This window comes from Malus sylvestris, chromosome 7, assembly GCF_916048215.2.
Source record: "Malus sylvestris chromosome 7, drMalSylv7.2, whole genome shotgun sequence".
In the NCBI taxonomy this organism is placed as follows: domain Eukaryota; kingdom Viridiplantae; phylum Streptophyta; class Magnoliopsida; order Rosales; family Rosaceae; genus Malus; species Malus sylvestris.
In genome coordinates, this window is record NC_062266.1 from 2,026,305 (window position 1) to 2,050,211 (window position 23,907).

At 36.3% G+C, this 23,907-nt stretch overlaps 3 protein-coding genes across 15 annotated transcripts in view; 2 read left to right on the forward strand and 1 right to left on the reverse strand.

Annotated features, from left to right (window-relative positions):
- The first annotated feature begins 283 nt into the window (after positions 1 to 283).
- The window catches only part of LOC126628420 (N-terminal acetyltransferase A complex catalytic subunit NAA10-like), an 85,374-nt gene continuing 61,750 nt past the window's right edge, over positions 284 to 23,907 (forward strand). For 6 of the 9 annotated variants that reach the window (XR_007625421.1, XR_007625419.1, XR_007625420.1 and 3 more), the window contains exon 1: positions 284 to 990. Coding sequence is in view for 4 of the 9 variants with exons in the window: in XM_050298098.1 (XP_050154055.1) it covers positions 361 to 981 (621 nt within the window). In the remaining 5 variants the exon portion in view is untranslated. Of the gene's footprint in view, positions 991 to 1,663; positions 2,451 to 23,907 lie in introns of those variants that run through there. The other 3 variants (XR_007625418.1, XR_007625422.1, XM_050298096.1) reach the window with 3 other exon arrangements.
- The window catches only part of LOC126628415 (disease resistance protein RGA2-like), an 87,297-nt gene continuing 65,687 nt past the window's right edge, over positions 2,298 to 23,907 (reverse strand). For all 5 annotated transcript variants that reach the window (XM_050298088.1, XM_050298089.1, XM_050298090.1 and 2 more), the window contains 2 exons: positions 2,728 to 3,753; positions 2,298 to 2,596 (listed from right to left, as the gene is read on the reverse strand). In XM_050298088.1, the coding sequence (XP_050154045.1) occupies positions 2,729 to 3,753 (1,025 nt within the window). In that variant the 3' untranslated portion in view covers positions 2,298 to 2,596; position 2,728. The remainder of the gene's footprint in view (positions 2,597 to 2,727; positions 3,754 to 23,907) is intronic.
- Positions 18,842 to 20,526, forward strand: LOC126628419 (uncharacterized). The gene is made up of 2 exons (XM_050298095.1): positions 18,842 to 19,168; positions 19,334 to 20,526. Exons 1-2 carry the CDS (start codon positions 18,922 to 18,924, stop codon positions 20,326 to 20,328), a joined length of 1,242 nt encoding a protein of 413 aa, XP_050154052.1. The 5' UTR covers positions 18,842 to 18,921; the 3' UTR covers positions 20,329 to 20,526.

Consider the following 23,907-nt stretch of genomic DNA (forward strand, 5'->3'; position numbering starts at 1 on the left):
GCTATAGAATCACACATATTTGCATAGGTTTATATTATAGAAATCTATGGTTTTCAATTATTTTAAAGAATGAAACGACCGAACTACCCACACATTTTGTGTACATGCTTTCATTTAACATAAATTTGGATGGAATGAATGAAAAATTAACAGCAGGGGCAAATTGGCAAAAAAAATTAGTTTAAGTCCTTAATTTTTCAATTAAAAAGTTCAGAGGGGGAAATCGAAAGTTGGGTGATAGTTCAGGGGCCAAATCGGCAGTTACTCATATTTCTTTTGACCTCACTCTTTTTTCTTCTTCCCCAGAATCAAAATTCCCACGCCAAAACCCTAACCCTAGAAACTCCAGAAGCTCCAAAAATGGTGTGCATACGCAAGGCCACAATCGACGACCTCTTGGCGATGCAAGCCTGCAACCTTTTCTGCCTCCCTGAGAATTACCAGATGAAGTACTACCTCTATCACATCCTCTCATGGCCGCAGCTCCTCTACGTCGCCGAAGACTACAACGGCCGCATCGTTGGCTACGTCCTGGCCAAGATGGAGGAGGAGAGCAACGAGTGCCACGGCCACATCACCTCCCTCGCCGTCCTCCGCACCCACCGCAAACTCGGTCTCGCCACCAAGCTCATGAGCGCCGCCCAGAACGCCATGGAACAGGTGTTTGCGGCGGAGTACGTGTCTCTTCATGTGAGGAAGAGCAATCGGGCAGCGTTCAATTTGTACACGGAGACTTTGGGGTATAAGATTCATGATGTGGAGGCGAAGTACTATGCCGATGGGGAAGATGCGTATGATATGAGGAAGGAGCTCAAGGGGAAGAAGGTGCATGGACATAGTCATGGGCATGGGCATGGGCATCACCACCATCATCACCATCATGAAGGTGGGTGTTGCTCAGGGGAGGTGGCAAAACCAGATAAGGCGGAGGCGAAAAAGGTCGAGAGAGGGAATGCCAAGGCGGAGGCCAAAGCGGTATGAGAGTGCGAGGTAAATTGAGTTATTTGGGGGAAGTGCATTTTCTGTTGTTTTACTTTATCTATGGTTTTGATGCTTTGTGTTTGTACTGCAATTTGGAAAATGCATTTGAGGATTCGGAACTTTCATAGTTTTCATCTTAAGTCAATGTTTGAATACTTACTCTGCTTTGAGTGGTCTATGCTGTAATTTTAAGTTTATTTTTCTGTTCATTGGCCTGGCCTCTTTTGTTCATAATTTGGTTGAAGAATGCAGTGTTGAATTACAATAATGATTATACATTGATTAGAGAGTTATGTTTATATTTGAGTTTGTTCCGTTTGATGATGTGTACAGCATGTCATGTTCTTAACATGTAATGCTAAATCTTTCTTTATCAATACTACTGAATTCTATTGGTGGCAGAATTTGCGAATGAGACTGGAATTGAATAGGAAAAATGGCTAGCTTAGTAGTTGTTTTGCTTGGTTAAGTTAACAACAAACCCACTCCCATAATGCACTAAACCCGCATCTCGCTATTTAGCCTTGCCCTTTCGAGGGAACAGGTGCTATTGTGCCCAAAGGTTAGAAAATGAGATTATGAGATAGAGGCTCAGGGAAAAAAGGATTATGAGTTAGAAAATCAGATGATGCCTTTAACTTAAGCGCCCACTTGACAACCATATCGTTTATTGTTTTTGCAGAGGTTGGAATAATTTTCCCTTGACTGGTATGTTGATAAGTTTGTTTTTGTAGATACCAGAGAAGATCTCTGTGTGAATATCAAGGTTCGTACTTTTCCCTTTTTAGTTCTTGGCTATACAAGCATCTTCAAATTTTTGAAGAAAACTTGAGAAATCAATAGAATTTGATTGCAGATTAAGAAAACTTAAGAGACCGGTTCAATTGGGTAGATGAAAAAAGGAAAGAAAAGAAAAATATTTGTAAACATACGGTACGTTTGAAGAATTTGTTTATACTTATGGAGACCATTTTATTGCTAAGGAAATCGAGGAAAAGAAAACAAAGAAACTAATTAAGAGTTGTTTGAGTTGTTTATAGAGAGAGGACTTGGAAAAAACAACTAATATTTTTGTTTATATAATGGTTGTTATTTGCTTTACTGAGAATGTAGCTTTTATTGTGATTAATTTCGGGTTTTGGAGCAGATATTTGTGTCCCGAGCCGTATCTAGAGTTGATTTTGGAGCTCTAGTGCATTGACATTTAATAGACGTAATTTTTTTACCATTGTTTTGTGTATAATTATGCAACTTATATATTATGATGTGACAATATGTTTCGCTTCCAATGCATCAACATATATTAAAAAGAAATATTTAAAGAGAGCTGGAACCCAGTCAAAGCTGGGGGGCTAGGCCCTCACGCCCATATTATTGAAGAAAAAACATTACAACAAGGGGGACATAGTACCTAAACCCCGATGATCAAAAGAAAAATCATATACAACTACTCCAAGCAGTCAACATGGCCATCACATATTGAATCAAAAGGTTGACGCCCCATTTGCTGCATATAAGACTATAATTGAAAAGAAGGAAATTAAAGAGATTAAAAAAAAAAAATTGAAGTCAAAAAGTGTGGACGACGAAATCTTTGATCCACATGGTATGTCATCTGAAAAGAAAAAATAAAATGCTGTTGATGATGAATGAAGAATGAAATTAAGAAATGAGATTGGCATTTGAATATTTCATAGTCTATATTGAATTAGGCTAGTGTGAATTGAAACAAGTTAGAAAACGCACCTTAATCCCAAATAGTAATGTGTGGGATGTGAGCAATCTTAGGCCAGTCCTCACCTGTTTCTTTCTTGCATCTTTCGCTTAACATGGGGCATTTCTCAATCACCAATGTATTTAAACAGGGGAGTCCACGAATCCCTTCTGGCAGTGATGCCAAATCCTCAATTCGACGGAGTGACAGATGTATTAATTTGGAGAGATGAGGGGAAGAAGAGGCAGAAACATCAACACCAACATCATGTGTAATATCAGATGCTCCTCTAACAAACAAGGAATCAACAACCTTCCAGCTGGTATTCTTAAGTTCTATTCTCTCCACATTTGGATACAGAGGCATGGAACTTAGATTAGGACAATTATAGATTTCCAATGTAGAAAGAGAGGGAAAAGAAGGCAACGACAGAATTTCCGTTGATGAAGAAGAAGAAGAAGCACTGTTATGAGTGTGCGCCCTCCACCATCCCTTCAGAACAGGGCAATCTTCTATGCGGAGGTACTCCAGGGAGGGAAAGAATGAGATCCTCATCATCTCATCACTCATACTACTACTGCTCTCTTTCTCTGATATGTACTCCAACTTCTCCAACCCTCCAAGATGAAGAGACTTAAGGGAAGGCAAATGATCCAAGGGTGGAAGATGTTGGCATCTCTTAAAACCCCACAATTCCATATTAACAATATTAATGAGAGAAGAAAACCAACTCGCAAACCTCACACCACTATAGAAATACACTTTCAACTGCTTTAGATTAGAATGGGGTTGCAATACTTCCATTGACTTTATAATATCCTCCTCATCAACTGCGCTTACATCTTCTCTAGGTTTCCAGGCTAAACCCAACGAATGGAGATGCTGTTTGTCCTTGAGAGGTGTACCAACATTTGATTCTGACACCACATGCCTCAAAAAATAAATAAGTAACTCTCCCCTTAATTCGTTAAGGGTCCCCAGCTCAGCAAAACCAGCACTACCGCCCCTCCCCAAACAATTGCTTTCGCTCAAAACAAATCTATTCAATGTACGAACACCTTTCAATTCACCAATTCCATGTGGCATTCCACTCAATCCCCAACAACGTTCCAAGATGAGATGCCTCAAGTTGATCATTTTTTTAATGTCTCTAGGCAATTCCACAAGCCTATCACACCTAGTGAGATCTAGTGTTTCCAAATTCGACAGTCCAACTATCCAATCTGGAAGTCTCTCAATGGGATTACTACTAAGATCAAAATATCTCAAATGTTTCATTTTTCTAAGACAATTAGGCAATCTTTTAATTCTTAATGCATTGAGACTCAACATACGCAATGACTTAAAATTTGAAACAATTGTAGCACAAAATGAATCACATAATGACTCTCTATCATTCAATTCGTCTTGGCAAAGAAAAAGAAAAGTTCGTATCTTTTTTGCTTTTGTCAACGAAGTTGGCACTTCCCATTCAGACGGATCAATTTGAAAATTGAAAGATACATGACGAAGCTTTTCATGAAAATTCTTTTCGTTTGGTTCAACTACGATGCTTCCAACCCCCGACACTATGATTGCAAGTTCATTCATGAGATCGTGCATTTTACAACTTCTTATTATACCAAACTCATCTTCTTTTTCTTCTTGAAAAAACGATCTCCACAACAACTCCTTGTAATATTCATACGCAACATCCTCCAAACCCTTGTTTTCATCGGATGACTTAATGAACCCTTGCGCCACCCAAAGTCTAATCAATCTCTCTACAGAGATATCATAATCAGGTTGGAACAAGCTACAATAAGCAAAACAATGCTTCAAATGTGATGGGAGCACATCATAACTCAATTTAAGTGTTGGAAAAATATCATTTTCTTCTTGACTTATTTTTTAAAGCTCTTTTTCTTTGAAATTCAACCAATCAGTTTCGTCATCTTTGGCGAACAACATCCCACCTATCGTCCTTATAGCAAGTGGAACTCCCTGACATTTTCTTGCAACCTCTTTCCCAACTGCCTTAATTGTTGAATTCGCTGGCTCATTTCCATCTTTATAAGCCATTTTCTTAAATAAAGACCAACTTTGCTCTTCATTCAAACCCTTTAAGGTGTATGGTTTAGTTGTGTCTGATATCTTCGCAACAGTTTTACTACGAGTGGTTATTAGTATTCTACTACCTTCTCCACCACCCATTAACAAGTTCTTCAAGCTAAGCCACTTCTCTCGATCCTCACTCCACACGTCATCCAACACAAGTAGGTACTTCTTCCCATCTACTTTTTCCCTAAGATCTTTTTGCAACTGCTCTATCCCATTATGCTCGGATTGAAGGATTTTCTTAACAAGTATATCCAACTCAAATACGTTAGAGACACATGTCCATATTTTCAACTCAAAATGATTTTTAATCACATCATCGTTGAATATGAGTTGGGCAAGTGTAGTTTTCCCCAGTCCTCCAAATCCAACTATGGAAATGGTTGACACATTCTCAGTTGAGATGGGATCCAACAAAAGTTGGATTATTGCCCTTTTATCTTCATCTCTCCCTATAATATTTTCCTCACGGATAAATGAGTGAGTGACCCTCTCTCTCATTACAAATCGTGTATCTTCACGATTTACTTCTAAGTGAAAGTATCTACGATTTGCAACCTCACTCAGTCTCTTGTTAATATCTTTTATCTTATGACCCATCTTCAACCCAAAAACAAGTTGATTTGAGCTAGAAAAAAAATGGCTCACCTGTAAGAATTTGAATGGACATAATCATTAATGCGAAAGAACTGTATTAATTAAGTTAATAGAGTTTTGTAACGTTAAGTTATATGAAACATTCAAAATAATAACGTAGAGAACTTATTGCAGTTAATTGAGTTATTGAGAGACCTATTGTATTCCTAATAGGTGGATATCTATAGGCTAATGTGACTATGAAAAGGTTCTATGAGATGCAACCTCACCAACCTCTTGTTAATATCATCTTACGACCCGTCTTTTAGCCCAAAAGCAAGTTGATTTGAGTTAGAGAAAGAAGAGGCGTACCTTCTTTGACAGCTTTGTATTTTCAGGCACCATTTTTCTCCGTTGATTTTTAGTATTAAACTCATCCAACACGTCATCCGCTTCATAAACTGCGTCTTCTACACTTTGGAGCCACAGTTTGACTTCATTGTTGGCTTGCTTTTGCTCAGCGTCAAGAAGAATAGCTTGGAATCTAGCAACTGTCTCCTTGAGCATCTGGAACTCATCTTGGACACCCCAAATCAATCCAATCTCTTGGAAAGCACAGGAGCCTAGCCTCTCAATGATCCCTCCGGCAACGTTGAAGAGAACTCCTTCCGCCATTTCTTGGATTCAAGACAAGAAAAACACAAATGAAGTAAAGCAGAAGCTTGTAAGTGAGAAAATGGTTTTGCGTAGTGACAAAATGGCTTCTCCTGCTATGCAGACACTCACATATAATAATTCCATGTATAAAATGAAAACGAAGACCGGTCAATTACAACAAATCACGGGGCCCACACGCTAGTCTATTCCCGCCATTTGCGCATTTGTACACCCAGCGCTGGCGGTTCTACACCCAGCACTTCCAAATAGAAGCAATCATTTCAATTTTATTGGTATCTTCACTACTAATTTGTTCACCGATCCTCACATTTATTTTGTAATTTAATAACAAATAATTATATATTGTATTGTTGTTTATGTTTGAGCCGTTAAGAAAATTTGATCTACTCCAATTTCTAGTTTCAAAACGAGGGTTGAGAAGAAAAAAACAAATAATAATAATGCTACTTTTTTGTCAAGTGTCTTTATCTTATAAGACGTATGATTGAAGGCTAAAATTGTTTTGATGTAAGCTTGAATACTACCAAAACTATGTAACCGTTAGAAGAGTACAGTGAAGCATCATTTTACACTAAAAGTAAAGGGGATGATGACATATCCTAGTGTTCATTTACGTTGATAATATAATATACACTATGAGCTTATAAGAATTAATGGATGAATTTAAATTGGTTTCCAGAATTTACACTAAAAGTAAAAGGAATGTTGAGATATTATTATAATTATTATTATAGATTGGTTTCTAGATTTTCAGTTTATTTATCAGAAGCTATGAAATTAGCCTGAGGGCCAGTATCCAAATGGAAGCAAGTACTGAAGGGCTATCCATTTTTAATGTCCTCCTCAGAGGACATAGGCTAAAAATAAATGTTATAGGGTAAATTTCAAAACTCTCTAATAATCTCATGTAATTTGAATACTGTTTTTTTTTCTCCATCTTTTGGAGTCAAAATCTCATGGCCTACAACGATCTAGTGACATTTATTTTTATTTGTAAGTCAGAGGTTTTAGGTTCGAGTCTTGCCAAATGAGAATTTGAATCACATTATTGCTAATTTATTGTGAGGCTAAGCCCACCCATCTTTACCTTAATATAGATAATATTGTTTTTTTTTTTTAAATATCATGCCCCCTAAATATTGGAATTCTTGATTTTCATGAGTATTAAACGATTAAACTATAGAATCAATTTAGAAAGAATCCAATTCCCTTTTTTTTCACTCCCATTCCACTTTAGAAAACATATAAATATACCCTTCCGAAGAAATCTCAAATTTAAATTTTGATTCTCCAATTAATTAAACAAAATTATAACTAACTTGTTCACAAGTTCTGAATGGTATTCATACTGTACCCCTTTTCCACAATATAAGGCTAAAACCCTCAATTATCGGGACAAAGGAAGTCATAAATTGGGGTCCATTTGCAATTTTATTGGTATCTTCAGTTTGAAATTTACCCATCTATCCTCACAAATTATATTATTAAATTTAGTACATTTCTTTGATTGAATCCCAATCATTCTCTAGTAACTTAATCATTCTACTTTAGTCTACAGGATTTGATTTCCAACAAATGTTCTCTCTCCCACTCCCTGGGCCCACACGCTACTATATATTGCATTGTGTTTATGTTTGAGCAACTGAGAAAATTAGATCTACTCCAATTTCTAGTTTCAAAACGATGGTTGAGAAAGAAAAAAATAATGATAATACTACTTTTTTGTCAAGTGTCTTCATCTTATAAGGTGTAAGATGAAAGCCTAAGATTACTTTGATGTAAGCTTGAATACTGTCAAAACTATGTAACCATTAAAAGAGTACTAGTGAAGCAACATTTTATATATACTAAAACCCAACACAAAAAGCGCTGTTCATTAACAGTGAAAGGCATGTATTATAGATTTGTTTTTCATATCAAATCTTAAATTATCGGTGTTAATAAAATTGATTTGGTTTTGTAGATCAAAATTTTTAAACGACAAAATCAACCTGCAAATTCAGTTCAGGTATGAATGCCTCTGCTTATTTAGATTGTTGAATTGATCTTTACCTTTATTAGATTTTATTTTTCAATGTTTGCTACATTATCGTGTTACTTTATTATTAATAATACTAATTTGGTTGTAGATTAAGATTTTTAAGCGAGAATCAAGTTCAAAATTCAATTGAGGTATGAATCTTTTTGCTTATTTGGGCTGTTGAATTCATCCTTGCCTTTACTGCATTTTTTTTTTTACTGTTGTTTGGTGCATTCTGGTATTGATTTCATTGTAATTTTATGGATTTTAAGTAGTTATTTGGATTTTGGATTGTGAGAAGGGTCTGGCGGGTTTTCAAGATAATCAAATAAGTTTGGGATTTTTACCGCTTGTCTGTGCATGCTTCTAGCTGTTGTATATATATTATTCAATTGTTTGCATTTATTTTTTCCTTTCGTTTTTACTCAATTTTTTTTACTTTTTCTCCATGTGGTGCTTCATGTATGTTTCTCAATTGTTTGAATTTACTCTTTGCCTTCAGTTTTTACTGAATTTATTGACTTTTTGTGCATGAGTTAATCTATTTGTTATATGTCATAGTTAAAGGTTTGGTTTGTTTCTTTGTTCTTTTTATCAAATCCTCTCTCTTTACAATTTAAGTTGAATTACCATGGGATGTACAACAAAGGAGGCTAAAAAGCAGTCTAGCCCCAGGAAAAGGCCATAAACAAAACAAGGAAAAAGACCAGTGGTTAAAAAAGGCTAAGTAGTCCCAAAGAGATTTATAACAAGACACAAAGCGCAACTTTTGTCCAAATCCTAGACATCCCACGTGATCAACACCCTTGCTTCATTTTCTAAGTTGGTGGGTTACCTTGAGCCCCTCAAATAATTAACAAATCATCCAAACGTGTTTCACGTTGGTGGATTGTCCTGAACCTCTCAATAATTAACAAATAAACCAGCATGCTTTTACAGTGCATCTACACTATTTGGTTTCAGGAAGTGATGCAACTGAAAGTTGAACAATGTTTTTACATCAGCTCCCACTATATCGTTAACTTTTAGCCCTCAAGTCTTAATTAAGTTTTTTTTTTTGGTTAAGTTTTGTCCGCATAAAAACAAGAGTAAATTGTAGCTATGGTCCCTTAACTTTAACTCAATTGGAGCAATGGTCCTTCAACTAAAAATCCATTACCATTGGTCCTTCAACTCATTAAAACGTGCAGCTATGGTCCCTCAACTAAAAATTCATTACCTTTGGTCCCTCAACTTTAATTCAACTGGAGAAATAGTCCCTTAACTTTATCCCAATTGTAGCTATGATCCTTCAAACATAACTCGTTTTGACAAATTTTTTTACGTAGTTGACGAAAATGACCATAATTACACACTTTGATGAGTTGAGCGACCCTAATTATATAAATGGTTATTCCAACGTAACATATTTTGACAAAATTTTGAAGAAATTAATGAAAAAGACTATAGCTACACATTTTGATAAGTTGAGGGACCAATGGTAATGAATTTTTAGTTGAGGGACCATTGCTTCAATTTGATTAAAGTTCAGGGACCATTTCCACAATTTACTCTAAAAACAAAGTCACCGGCTCCCACTTCATCATTAACTTTTGACACCTACAATTATTTTGAATTAATAGCACATAATAAAGCTACTTTAATTTTCTTTTTTGGGATTACTTTAATGGTGCAGGCATCCTTGGTATTTTTTTGTCGGGGGAGGATTCTCTCCTTCTTTTTTCCCTTCTACTTTCATTATTTTTCTGTTTGTGTGGTCACAGTTAAGTCATATCAACATTTTATATTAATTTTTTTATAGATATAATAAGATAAAAAGACATAACTTAACTGTGACGGCACACAGAGAGAGGATGAAAGTGAATGGGAAAAAAAGGAGGAGAGAATCTTTCTTCTATGGGATTACTTTAATTATGCAGTCATCCTTTGTTGCATTGCCTTAAAAATGCATGCAATCTCGGACACGTAACAAAGTTGCTCACTTTGATGAGCAATTTTCCCTAAAAAAAAATTGAGTACATCACAGTCACAGATCATGGCCCATAAATTATAAAAACAGTTACGAAAAACTACAAAAGCAAGTGCCCCTTAGTTTACGTCTAAAGCTGTGTATAAAAATTTAAAGATGTGAACAAAAGTTTAAAATTATGTGGAAAAGTTTAAAGATGTGTAAAAAAAAAAAGTTTAAAGGTATATGTAAAAGTCTAAATATGTGTATAAAAGTCTAAAGCTGTGTGAAAGTAAAGACTTTTGAACACCTATGTTTTATGTTGTCATGTAAGATCTCTATAAAAGAGATGTCTTTGTACGTTTGTAATCAATCACATTCCAGCAATAAGAAAATAAAATATTTTTGTTATTGGAAGAAACTTGCTGCTGATAGTCTGAAAAACATTCAGAGGAAGCAACAAGCTTTTAGAAAATTAGTCTGAAAGTTTTTCTTACTATTAGCAACAAGTTTCTTCCGATTACAAAAACATTCTCTTTTTTTATTGCTGGAATGGGATCGATTACAAACGTACAATGTTATCATTTGTTGTTCGAACTAGAACAATGTTTCTCCATATTTTTTGCATGTGAATAGGCCATTATAAGATCAGTTCCCTAATTTTTTGTGTAAAAGGACAATCTAATGTTTTCAAATCTTTTATCTGCAACTACTGATGTGAATCAAGAACTAGGATGACTGTCAAGGGAGAATATCATATATAACCATCTGTGTATGTCAATTACAAAGTGTTTGCTAATTTTTTATTTTTTTTTTGTATAAAATGTATAAATCTAGACATTGGCCTGTAAAAAATATTCGCTACATTATCTATACAACCTTCATTATCTTTGTGTAAATAGTATTAGCAGACACTCACATATATTTCCATGTATAAAATGAAACGAAGACCAGTCAATATGTTACTGCTGGTCTTAATAATTGAAAGTTGATTGTTTGCTAGTGCTCTGGTAAATGGGAAGACACAATCATTCTACTTTAGTCTAGTAAGTATTGATTGGTTACAATCAGACAAATTGGAAAACACAATCACTCTACTTTAGTCTAGTAAAGTATTAGCTGGTGCTCTAGTAAAGCTTGTGTCGTGTGGACCCGTAAGAAAACGCAATTACAACAACCATGGGATTGGTTTGTGTCTTCCACTAATGGCGGGATTTGATTTCCAGAGATTTGGATCCTCTCCTGAGCCCAATGAGAGGATCCTCCTGACCAACACACGTGAGCTGTTGGATTTTTATCCAACGATTACAAACAGATGGATCTCTTTAAAGTTATAATAATTATAATCGTTAGATGAAAATCCAACTGTCCACGTGTGTTGGTCAGATGATCCTCTCCTTGGGCTCGAGAGAGGATCCAAATCCGATTTCCAGCACATGTTCTCTCCCATTCGCTGGGCCCACACGCTGCTATATACCCGCCATTTGCGTATTTGTACACCTAGCGCTGGACGTTTCTACACCCAGCACTTCCAAATGGAAGCAATCAGTCCAATTTTAGTGGTATCTTCACTACTAATTTATTCATCGATCCTCACATTTATTGCGTAATTAATAACTAATAATTATATATTGTATTGTTGTCTATGTTTGAGCAGTTGAGAAAATTAATCTACTCTAACTTCTGAAGTTTTCTTTCAGCTGAGAAAATATAGAACTACTCCAATTTCTAGTTTCAAAATGAGGGTTGAGAAATAAAAACAGATAATAATAATGGGGCAAAAGACTGTTTACTACCCTCATGTTTCGTGGTTTTCAATATTTAGTATATCAAGTTTTTTTCGTCCTAAAGTCATACCTAAAGTGTAAATTTTGGGACAGTCTCATACATCCGTTAGTCAAATTGTTAAGTCTCCCGTTAATTGTGATGTGGCGCCCATGTGGACAATGACTGGGCGCCACGTGTCATTAAGCGGTCCACGTGGAAATTAAAAATTTAAAAAAAAAACTAAAAATTTCAAAATTCAAAATCACCTTCCCATTCCTCCTCTACAACACCAATTCTTCTTCCAATCCGCCAACCCCACCACCACCATGTCCCAAAAATCCAAATCACGATGCAAAAACGCAAAACTCAAACAAAGCCCAGCACCTCTAATCCAAAACCCGACCCCTCAAAACCCTAACCCACATCGCCGTCAAGTACATCGGCGCCGTAGCCTCAGTCTCGGCCTCCTACGCCGCCATGGCCAAGCTCATTAACACGAACGTCTTCGACTTCGCCAATGCCTTTCCCTTCATCTTCCCCCACCTTCTCTAAATTTACCATTTCTCCAGTCCTCCATGGAACGCTCTCAGGCGTGAATCGTCACTACCAGAAGAGGGTTGAAGCGGAAGCACGAATAAGACTTCAGAGATGAAATGATAGAGGGAGAACCGGATCGGAAAGTCCCAGCCGTCGTCGAAACGCAGGACCATCGCCTAGATCTCGTCGGTGGGTTTGCGAGCAGGTCCGGATTCTGGAGTCCATATTCTCATCCGCGCAACCCGACCGCCCATGGCCTCGCTCTCACCGCCAAAGAAGGTAGCATGCTCGTTGTTGTCTTTTATTTTGGCCAGTGTTCTTGGAGTTAACTGTTTGTTCATCTTTAATCTGAGCGAAATCTTGTGAGATTGTTTGGGGCTTAGGTTTTTTTTGGTAATTTGTATGCAGATGAGCTTGTGGACATTGTGGTGGACTGTGAACCAGTTCCAGCGCTTGTTAAGCATCTGTAGGTGCCTCCGTCGGCCACAGACAACCGAAAAAGCCCGATCCCGTACGAGCACGAGGTCGAGAAGATGGTGGAGGGATGGAGGGCGAGGGAAGACGAAAAGGTTATGGGTGTGTGTGGATGAGGGAGAAGACGACTGTTTTTTGTTTGTTTTTTTTTTAATTATTTTTTTAATATTAAAGTGGGCCTATATTGACACGTGGCGCCCAGTAATTGTTCGTGTAGGCGCCATGTTATCAGTTAACAGAAATTCTAACGGAAAACTTAACGGATGTATGAGACTGTCCCAAAATTAAGACTTTAGGTATGACTCTGGGACAAAAAAAAACTTCATGTACTAAATGTTGAAAACCACGAAAATTTAGGTTAGTAAACAGAGTTTAACCCATAATATTGCTACTCCTTTGCCAAATGTCTTCATCTCATAAGGTGTAAGATGAAAAACTAAGATTGCTTTGATGTAAAGCTTGAATACTGCCAAAACTATGTAACCATTAGAAGACTACCAACAACATTATACATATACTAAAACCCAACAGAAAAATCACTGTTCATTAACAGTGTGCTTCCCTTTTTGCCCCTGCTTGATTTGTGTAATTTCGTTTGGACCATTTTTACACGTGTGGTCTCTGGTTCATTTTCCTTTTTGGTTTTGCTCTGCTTTATCGCTCCCTGTCATCCACGTGTTGATCATCGGTTTTGCCCTAGCTGGCCACACGTCTATCTTCCCCTGCTTCGAGTTGTTTCGTTGGTTCTACGATTTTCTTTGTTGTTCTCGCCGTTTTCACCCATTTTGGGGCTCTCATTTTCTGTCTCAGAAACCCTAATTTTTTTCCTTTCCCATTTTTGCATCTCTATCTGCTCGAGCCGGTTAGCCAGCCTGTGGAAATTTTCGTCTTTGTCGTTGTTTTCACCGCTTGCTATCAAGGGTTTTGTCTGTTGCTTACTGCTATCAAGGGTTGTGTTTATTGTTCAAGGTTTTCTGCAATTGAAAATACGAGCTAGAAGCCGTTTTTTGCAATTTATTTGGGACACTCTTGCAGATCCCTCTTCGGATTTTTTGCCAGAGAGAATCAATGTCATCACCCTCTGTGCCCACCAACCATCAACACTTTAGTATTACACATGAAACTTAGAACATGCAAAGTATGTGTGGATGCAAATTTCTTTCTCCTTGATCTTGGACAATTTTGCACCTACAAAACAATTAACACCTTAGGTTAAGGCCAAGAGCCTCACGCGCCCACGATGAATGGGGGGCTTTGGCCGAAGAACCTCCGATGCCAAAGTTAGAATTTAGAGAGAAATAGTGTTTAGAGAATTTTGGGATTTTTGCCAAAGTGTTGGAATCTCCTTTTTGGTGAGAATGAGAGTATATTTATAAAGATAGGAGGTGGCTAGGGTTTTTTGGGTTTAATTTAGGTTTAAGATGATTTTGGGAGTTATGTGATTAATTGACTAATTAATTTGGCAAAATAAAATTATTACCAAATGAATTAGCTAATTAATGGGATGAAATGGGCAAATATCAAGAGATAAACAAAACATGGCCAATTCCTTTTCTAATAATAGGTGGCCGGCCCTTCACTTGTTTTTGGGGTTGAATGGATGTTTTAATTGACAATTAAGGAATTGATTAGGAATTAATCCCTTAATTAGTCAATTATTATGATTTTAAAGGAAGATTTTAGGAAATATGAAAAAATATATTATTTAGCTAATTGATTAGCTAAATGGAATAAATTAGGTTTTGGGAATTACCTTAAATGAGGATGGATGAGATAATTTGGAATTGGTTACCTTTTTGGAGCATTTTTTACTTGGTTAAGGATGATGGCCCGCTACTTGAGCGTAGGAATCCCGTTATACCTCAAGGGTATTTTTGTCCTCTTTTACCCAAAAAACCACGTGTCGCCTTGTGATTATTTTTGGCTCCACAGTATGTATGTCCCTCAAATCTCATATTCTTTTATTTACTTCAATTTTTATTAGATTTTACAAAAGCATTTATTTCTATGTTTGTCTTGGTTTTTGTGTTCTGGGCGTCTATCAATTGGTGACAAATTTGGCATGTGATATCTCTCCGAAGACTCATGCGAAGGTTAACTGTAACCCCATAGCTTCAAAGGTACTGCCTTTTTTTTTTAATCTGTGTTTTTAGATTTTTACTTTGTTTTTCGTTTTTTTAATGTTTGATTGATAACTTGAGATTTTCTGCTAAAAGATTAGGATTGAGGGAATTTGAGAGGGATGGGTCACATTTTTACATGTGAAGTTTGTGTAATTGATGCTTATGTGTGGAATAAGGTGGTGAAAGCTGCCTCTATGCATTTCAAGAAAAAAGAAGAGAGATCAGATGGATCATGTGAGCTTCTTCACTTATTTCAGATCACATGGAAATAATTAATTCCTCATTTGTTATTCTTTATTGTTTCATTCAATTTGTTAAATTCGAGACTTTGGAGCAGCCTCTCCATAAATGGGGGTAAGGCTAGCCGACATTCACCTCTCTCAGACCCTGCGTAAAGCGGGAGCCTTGTGCACTGGGTACGACCTTTTTTTTTTGTCTTTGTAATCTGCATTAGGAATAGAAGTGACATTACTTTGTAGAAGAAATATGTTCTTTGTTTATTTTAAAATTAATTATGTGTGAATTTACTTGAAAATGTTCATATGAATTTGGTGTAATAGCATTTCACTGTTTTTTTTCTTTCTTTTCAGACAACTTGGTGGAGATCAGATATCTGACGTGTTTGATCAGCATCTCCATGTTGCCTTGAGTAAGCGCCTCCTGTTTATATGGATGGATTCACCTTGCAAACACTGATCACTAGAATATTCAAAAGTTTTCATTGGTCATTTCAATTAGTATACCTGCTGATTGAGAAGAAAAATAATTAATTTGTAAGTTACTTTGATAACATTAATTGTCAGTTTAGAGAATTATTATTCTAAGTGATACTTAAGTAAAACTACGGTATCTCATTGGATCAATCTTTGAATTAAATAGTGAGTTGAAATTATGAAGAATTTTTTATTGGTAAATAGTGATGAGTATATAGAGTTTTGCTTATATATTTAAGGCTTTGAAAAAAATCTATCAGCTTAGTTATCAAATTTATTAGGAGTTTTAAAACAATTGTGGCTTCCTTCTGATTCAAATTCGAATTCATTATTACTTTAGGTTTTTGAAGTGTTTCCCCAATTACGAAGCAGATGGTTTTTCTTTGGTTGCGAGTGAAAAGAAACTTTTGATGTTCTTGGTGATTAGTCAATCAGCTGCTTCATAGTAATACCTTAGCTGCCAATTTATTTGAAAATGAGTGGACAGAATCGGAGATCAAAATTGACAAAATAAGTTGCAAACATTTTGATCGCTCCACAATTTTGCCAACGATGCATCCATATGCATTTTGTTCAGAGCTGATTGTTGCAGGTTTCTTTGTGTTCTCAGCGGAAAGATCTGATTGTTGTAGAGATTGCATTGTTTTTCGCTCAGAGGAAAATTACAATTGTCAATTTGGATGCTGCCAACGATGCATAACTGTATCCTTTTCTCTATTTTTTTGTGTTTTGTTCTTTCTAATTTGTAGTATTGCATTGTATTCCAATGTAGAATGTTGAGCCTTTAATGAATTTAGTTATGAATGTTTTGTGAACATGGAGGATCGTATAAAACTCAGTCATGTGATGGTGGATTACTCTTTGGTCCCAATGGAGGTTAGTGTTCGTTATTGAATCTTTAAAAGTTCAGTGCTTGGATAAAGTAAACAGTATAATTTTTTTTGGTTTGTGAATTTGGAGATGGGTGACAATTTTTCTTTTAAAGATTGGAAGTTATTGGAAAGATAGGTGACAATTTGGAGAAGTTAGATGGTAGGAACAATGGTTACTGACTTATTTTTGTTATTTAAGCATCTATGGATGATTTTCTGTTTACTAATGTCCTAAAAGCTCTTCCTCTATTTCTATTTTAATCCCTTTATTCTCATTTTGTCTACAAACCATTTTGCACCTTTGATTCAAACTTGATCATTCTTTAAATATCTGTATATATTGTGCTTTACATTCTTTTATCCTTTTGAAACATATTTTCTCACACATTTTCTAATCCCGCAGCAACGCGCGGGCACTATTTCTAGTTGTATGCTAAAAGTAAAGGGATGATGAGATATCATAACTCATTTATGTTGATAATATAATCTACACTTGGAGCTGCCAAGAATTAATAAATGAATTTAAATTGGTTTCTAGAATCTACAGTAAAAGTAGAAGGGATGATGAGATATTATTATTATTATAGATTGGTTTCTAGAATTTTAGTTTATTTACCAGATGCTATGAAATTAGCCTGAGGGCCATTATCCAAATGGAAGCAAGCACTCTGAAGGCTCTCCATTTTTAATGTCCTTCTCAGAGGGCATAGCCTAAAAATAAAAGTTTTAGGGTAAATTTAAAAAAAAACTCTAATAATCTCACACAATTCGAATACTTTTTTCTCCATCTCACAACTTTCTCTTGGAGTCAAAATCTCATGCCCCCTAAGTATTGGAATTCTTGATTCTCATGAGTATAATTATTGATTTTGAGTGTACTCCGCCTATTTTTTCATTCTTAAAATGTTATTAAATGATCAAACTGCAGAATCATTTTAGAAATAATCCAATTCCTTTTTTTTCACTCCCATTCCACTTTTTTTTTTTTTTTTTTTTGGAGAACTGCATAATAGCATAATCAGGGCCGAAGCCAGAGAAGTACAGAAAGCTACCACTGGCCAACACGAAAAAATCTCAAATATACCATTCCGAAGAAATCTCAAATTTAAATTTTGGTTCTCCAATTAATTAAACAAAATTATAACTAACGTTTTTCACAAGTTCTGAACGGTTACAATCAGACAATGAGTAATGAGGAAATTTAAGGCTAAAACCCTTTATTATGGGAACAAAGAAAGTCATAAATTGGGTCCATTTGGAATGAGGAAATTTCCAACCTCAATCCAATATCGATTACAATCAGACAATGAGAATCCAAGGGGATCCTCATCCGTACTTTTTAATACTTTATTCATTGATCCTTACAAATTATATTATTAAATTTAGTATACTATGAAATTTCTTTGATTGTATCCCCATCATTCTACTTTAGTCTAGTGGCATAATAAACTAAAACATAATCATTCTACTTTAAGATAAATTTTTAGTTGTGACAGAAACACAAGTGGTATACCACGTGTTTTAATAGGAGTGGCGAGAAATATTATTTTCTAAGTTATTAACTTTTTAGCACACATATCTCACAATTTATATAGAGACACATGATGTATTACCTGTGTACCAGTCATACTGAAAAACCTCATACTTTAGGGGATTTGATTTCCTTCTCTCTCTCCACTTCCTGGGTCCACACACTACTATATATTGTATTGTAGTTTATGTTTGAGCAACTAAGAGCAATTCCACCCTGTGGACTTTGCGCCAGCACCCAGCGCATTTATCCACTCAAATGAACAGTAATAGACTGGAGTGAACAGTAATAGGCCAAGGCATCTCCACCCCTAAAAAAATGCGCTGGCACCCAGCGCATTTATTTGGTGTGTTTTTTTTTTAAGTTTATTTCGGATAAGATTTTTAACCCATTTAAAATAAAGAATAAAAAAATAAAATAGTTTTAATTTCGGATATGATTTTTAACCAATCTCGTCACGCCACGTGTCATTATCTGAACGTACTATTTTGTGAATAGATTTCCGATATTATTTTCAACCAATCCCGACACGCCACGTGTCACTTCCATGGTACAATAATTTAGCCAAGATTTCGATAAGATTTTCAACCAATCACGTCATGCCACGTGTCATTATCCGAACGTACTATTTTGTGGATAGATTTTCGATAATATTCTCGACCAATCCTGACACGCCACGTGTCACTTCCGGTTTACAATAATTTAGCCAAGATTTCGATAAGATTTTCAACCAATCACGTAGTGCCACGTGGCATTGTCTAGAACCTCATCCTTTCTTTTTTTGTCCATATAAACCCTACATCCCTACATCCATCCTCACACCAAGCTCAATCCTTCTTTTTAGCTCAGAATCCTTGTTCATCATTTTCAAATCTTGAGTTCTTATTACAATGTCTTCTTCAAGAAGGGTGTATAAGCAGTTGCAAGAGCAACAACAAAGGTTGTTGGCACAACAGGCAGAATTGGCCAATCTCGAGGAAGGTGGAGGTGGAGATGAGGCTTTCTTCATGGAGGAGGATGAGGATGATCACCATAGAAGGCAGAAGGCCTCACATTCCCGCCGTGTCATGGAAGCCGTGGGTCAGATAGCCAAACCAAGACGTGTTGCAAACCTCGATAGAAAAAGGGAAAAACGAGGTAAAAATCTATTGGAAGATTATTTTATTCCCAATAGCATATTCCCTGATCATGTTTTTAGACGGCGTTTTAGAATGCAACGACATTTGTTCAACAAAATCATGAGTGATATTTGCAACCATGATTCATACTTTGTGCAAAAAGAGGATGCTTTTCAGGTTCTAGGTCTTATTCCCGAGCAAAAAATTACGGCATCCTTGCGAATGCTTGCATATGGAGCATCTGCAGATCAAGTGGATGAGATCGCGAGGATGGGAAAAACAACTGTTCTGGAGTCCCTGATGTGGTTTTGCTCTCCAATTGAAGCCCTCTACACCAAAGAGTACCTCCGGACACCCACGTCAAGGGACATGCGAAGGCTTCTGAGGAAGGGTGAGATGCGAGGCTTCCCTGGCATGATTGGAAGCATCGACTGCATGCACTGGACTTGGAAAAACTGTCCAAGTGCGTGGCAAGGAGCATATGGCGACAGAAAAGGAGCCAAAAGCATCATTTTGGAAGCGGTGGCTTCATTTGATACATGGATTTGGCATGCTTTTTTTGGTGTTCCAGGAGCTCAAAATGACCTAAATGTCCTTGCCCAATCCCCAGTGTTCGACGAACTGCTGCAAGGAAACTCGCCGAGATGCACATATTGGGTTAATGGTACCCAATACGAGGGATCATACTACCTTGCAGATGGCATTTACCCAAGGTGGTCAACATTTGTCAAAACAGTGCCACATCCACAGACTGAAAAGGAAAAACACTTTGCAAAATGTCAAGAAGGGTGTAGGAAGGATGTCGAGCGTTGTTTTGGTATCCTGCAAGCTCGTTGGGCGATTGTCAGGGCTGCAGCTAGAATGTTTGATGTTGAGGCTCTTCGATCCATCATGATGACGTGTATTATTCTCCATAACATGATTGTTGAAGATGAGTATGATTATGATGCCGTCGATGAATATGAGCCAGATCCGATGAACAACTCAAGAACACGTATTTATTGTGCTCATGATGGGACCGAAGATCCAGTGCAACACGAGCCGTTGGAACGTGATGGACGTTACAATGAATTGATCGTTCAGCGGTACACTAATGTGCAAGAGCCATACTGGCACGTAACCCGCCAGAATGACTTGATTGAGCACCAGTGGGGATTGCATGGAGGCGAAGATAATTAGAATGAGGCTTGTGGTTGAAGAATAAATTGTATTTTTTTTAAGTTTAAGTAATTCTATGTAGTGTGTTTTGTTTTTAAGTTTATTTGGTGAGTTTATGTAATTCTATGTAGTGTGTTTTGTTTTTAAGTTTATTTGGTGAGTTTATGTAATTCTATGTAATGTGTTTTGTTTTTAAATTTATTTGGTGAGTTTATGTAATCTTATTTCATGTGTTTAAATAAAGTACAAAAGAAATTAAATAAATAATTACATTAAAATTGCATAAGAAATTAAATAAAGTTCAAACCTAAAAAAAGAAAAAACATAAGAAATTAAATAAAGTTCTACTAGAAAAAAGAAAGAAAATACATAAAAATACATAAGAAATTAAATAAAGTCTCTCGAGTTAGGATATGTGGTGCTAGGATCTTGGTTGCCATGATTTGTGTAGCTAGAACCCCCTTGACTTGTTTCCGCATCTCTTGCACGCCTCCTACGCATGGCATCTCTTTTTTCCGATGTCCAAAAATATTTAGAATTCGGAGACAGTCCTACTAGAGACTTGCTCATAGTGTCACGATCTGCTTGAGCCATCCTTTCTTCTCGAAGCAATTCATTTTCTCGATGAAGTGCTTCTCTAACCAGCTCGTTCTCTCGATTAACTACTTCTCTTTGTCTTTCAGCCGTCGCATCACGGGCCTCAGTAGCTGCTAATATTGCTGCCATAGCAGCAACTTTTTCCTCATCTCTAGCCTTTTCTCGTGCCAAGTTTAGTTCACCTTGGCGAGCAAGTTCCTCCATATATTTAGTGTAGTCATTTTTGGAAGAACTACCTTTTTTCTTTGACGCCTTTTTACCTAGAGGCCTTAGGGACTGACGAGTCGGTTGGGTCTCGGGCACTTGTTCAGCCGTCCCTTCCGTGTCTTGAAATGTGTCGGCTTCTTGTTCGGCCATGTCTGGTTCTGGAGAACTATGTAGACCCATACCGTGCATGACAACTTCTGGACCAGTTGCCACAATTTTGTATTTAGGGCAATCTTTGACAATTTGCCAACATTCCAATCTATTGAATGATTTGTTCCCGTTCTTTGAATTGTAGAATGCTTGAGCTTGTAGTGTCTATAAAAAAGTGGGATAACATAGTGTTAAAAAATGCGGGTGTAACACAAATAAATAAATTCAAAATATTAATACGGGTGGAATGCATATAAATTACATAAAAATGACATAAGAAATTAAATAAAAATGACATAAGAAATTAAATAAAAATGACATAAGAAATTAAATAAAAATTACATAAGAAATAAGATAAAAATTACATACGAAATTAAATAAATCAAAATATTAATGTGAGTGGAATGCATATAAATAAATAAAAATATTGTCACCTGATCTGCTAAACTTGTCCCACTACGGAGGTTACCGAAAGCATGAGAGATGGCGTTTTTCCAACAAGTAAATGATGCGTTTAGTTTTTTCCAACGACCTTGAAGACCTTGACTAGTTCTGGCGTTTTCTCCATGTACATCACAAAACGCTTTCGTAATTTTACTCCACATCTCTCACTTATCCATCTCATTACCCGTAATCGGATCATGAGTAGTGTGAACCCAACATTCACACAACGTAACATCTTCAATGAGCTTCCACGAAGACATTTTTTTCTCTTAAAGTGTAGAAAATATTGAAATGTAGATAGTATAGAAAGTGTAGAAAATATTGGAATGTGGTGTAAAGGTAGAAGATGAGGGTTAGGTATTTATAGGAAAAAAAAATTAACATTTTTCAAAATTTTCTGTATTTTTTAATAATTTTTCTGTATTTTTTAATAATTTTTAATGAATTTTAATATAGTTAATTAATCTGGACCGTTGGATTTGAAAAATATTCAAATCCAAGAGCTAGGGAGTTGCCACGTGGCCAACGGTCATATTTCTGACCGTTGGGCCCTTTTTTTTTTTTTTTAATTTACTTTTTGTGAAAAAAACGTGGACCGTTGATCTTTGATCCGACGGTCTAGTTTAAAAGTAAAATTTAAAATTTTTTTACCGTTGGAAATCCAACGGTCTAGAAAACTAGCCGTTGGAAATCCAACGGCAGAGAGGTAGCCACGTCGCAACTCGGGGGGGGGGGGACTGACAGCGCCTGCACGCGGGCCCCGGCGTCTGAAAGCTTGTCGGGCACTCGCCAAACGGCTGCGTGAAGTGCACGCGCCAGGCTTTTTCCCCGGCTTCTGTCTCAGTCTCTTTTGGGCTGGGCTCTTGCCCAGCTCGGGCTGGGTACCAGTCAGTTTGTTGGGGTGGACTTGATTGACAGAGGCCTGGCTTGGTTTTTGGACTGGAGGCTGGGACATTTGGTCCCCGGTGGAATTGCTCTAAGAAAATTAGATCTACTCCAATTTCTAGTTTCGGGTTGAGAAAAAAACAAATAATGATAATACTACTCTTTTGTAAGTGTCTTCATCTCATAAGGTGTAAGATGAAATACTAATATTACTTTAATGTAAGCTTGATTATTGCCAAAACTATATAATCGTTGAAAGAGTACTAGTGAAGCAACATTTTACACTAAAAGTAAAGGGGGATGATGAGATATCATACTGTCCATTTATGTTGATGATATAATCTACACTAGGAGATGCCAAGAATTAATGGATGAATTTAAATTGGTTTTAGAATCTACACTAAAAGTAAAAGGGATGCGAGATATTATTATTATTTTATATTGGTTTCTAGAATTTCAATTTATTTATAAGATGTTATGAAATTAGCGTGAGGACTAGCATCCAAATGGGAAGCAAGCACTCTGAAGAGCTCTCCATTTTTAATGTCCTTTTTAGAGGACATAGGCAAAAATAAAAGTTTTTGGGTAAATTTCAGAACTCTCTAGTAATCTCATACAATTCGAATACTTTATTTCTCTCCATCTTGCAACTTTTTCTTGGAGTCAAAATCTCATGCCCCCTCAGTATTGGAATTCATGATTTTTCATGAGTATGATTATTGATTTGAGCAGACTTCGCCTATATTTTCATTCCTAAAAAAATTATTAAACTATTAAATCGCAGAATCAATTGAGAAAGAATTCAATTCCCCTTTTCCCACTCCCATTCCACTTTAGTAAGCATACCATTAATCTATGAATATTTTTGTCCGACGAAATCTCAAATTTAAATTTTGGCTCTCCAATTAATAAAACAAAATTATGATCGATTTTTTTTTTTCACAAGTTCTGAATGGTTTAACATATTCTATATCTTTTCCACAATCTAAGGTTAAAAGCCTAAAACCCTCAATTAAGATCTTTGTGCCCAAAGCAGCCAAATTCAAAAATCCAGACCGCTCATTTTATATCACGCGGCCCTTATTAGCCCATTCTACTAGCTTAACTCACGGAAAAGAAGTCTTTGAACAGTCTGAATCTCTCTCTCTTGAATGGCCCAAACTCCCGAGTCTGGCTATTCTGGACACAAAAATCTAAAGAGGATTTATGGGGACAAGGTAAGTCATACATTGGGGTCCATTTGGAATGAGGAGATTTCAAACCTCAATCCAATATTTTTATGATTTCATATAATATGGCATGCTTATTTATACATAA

Coding starts and splice junctions, on each gene's coding strand:
- LOC126628419 (XM_050298095.1), top strand. CDS start 18,922: ATGTCTTCTTCAAGAAGGGTGTATAAGCAGTTGCAAGAGCAACAACAA. Junction 19,169..19,333: donor TAGAAAAAGGGAAAAACGAG/GTAAAAATCTAT, acceptor TTCAGGTTCTAG/GTCTTATTCCCGAGCAAAAA.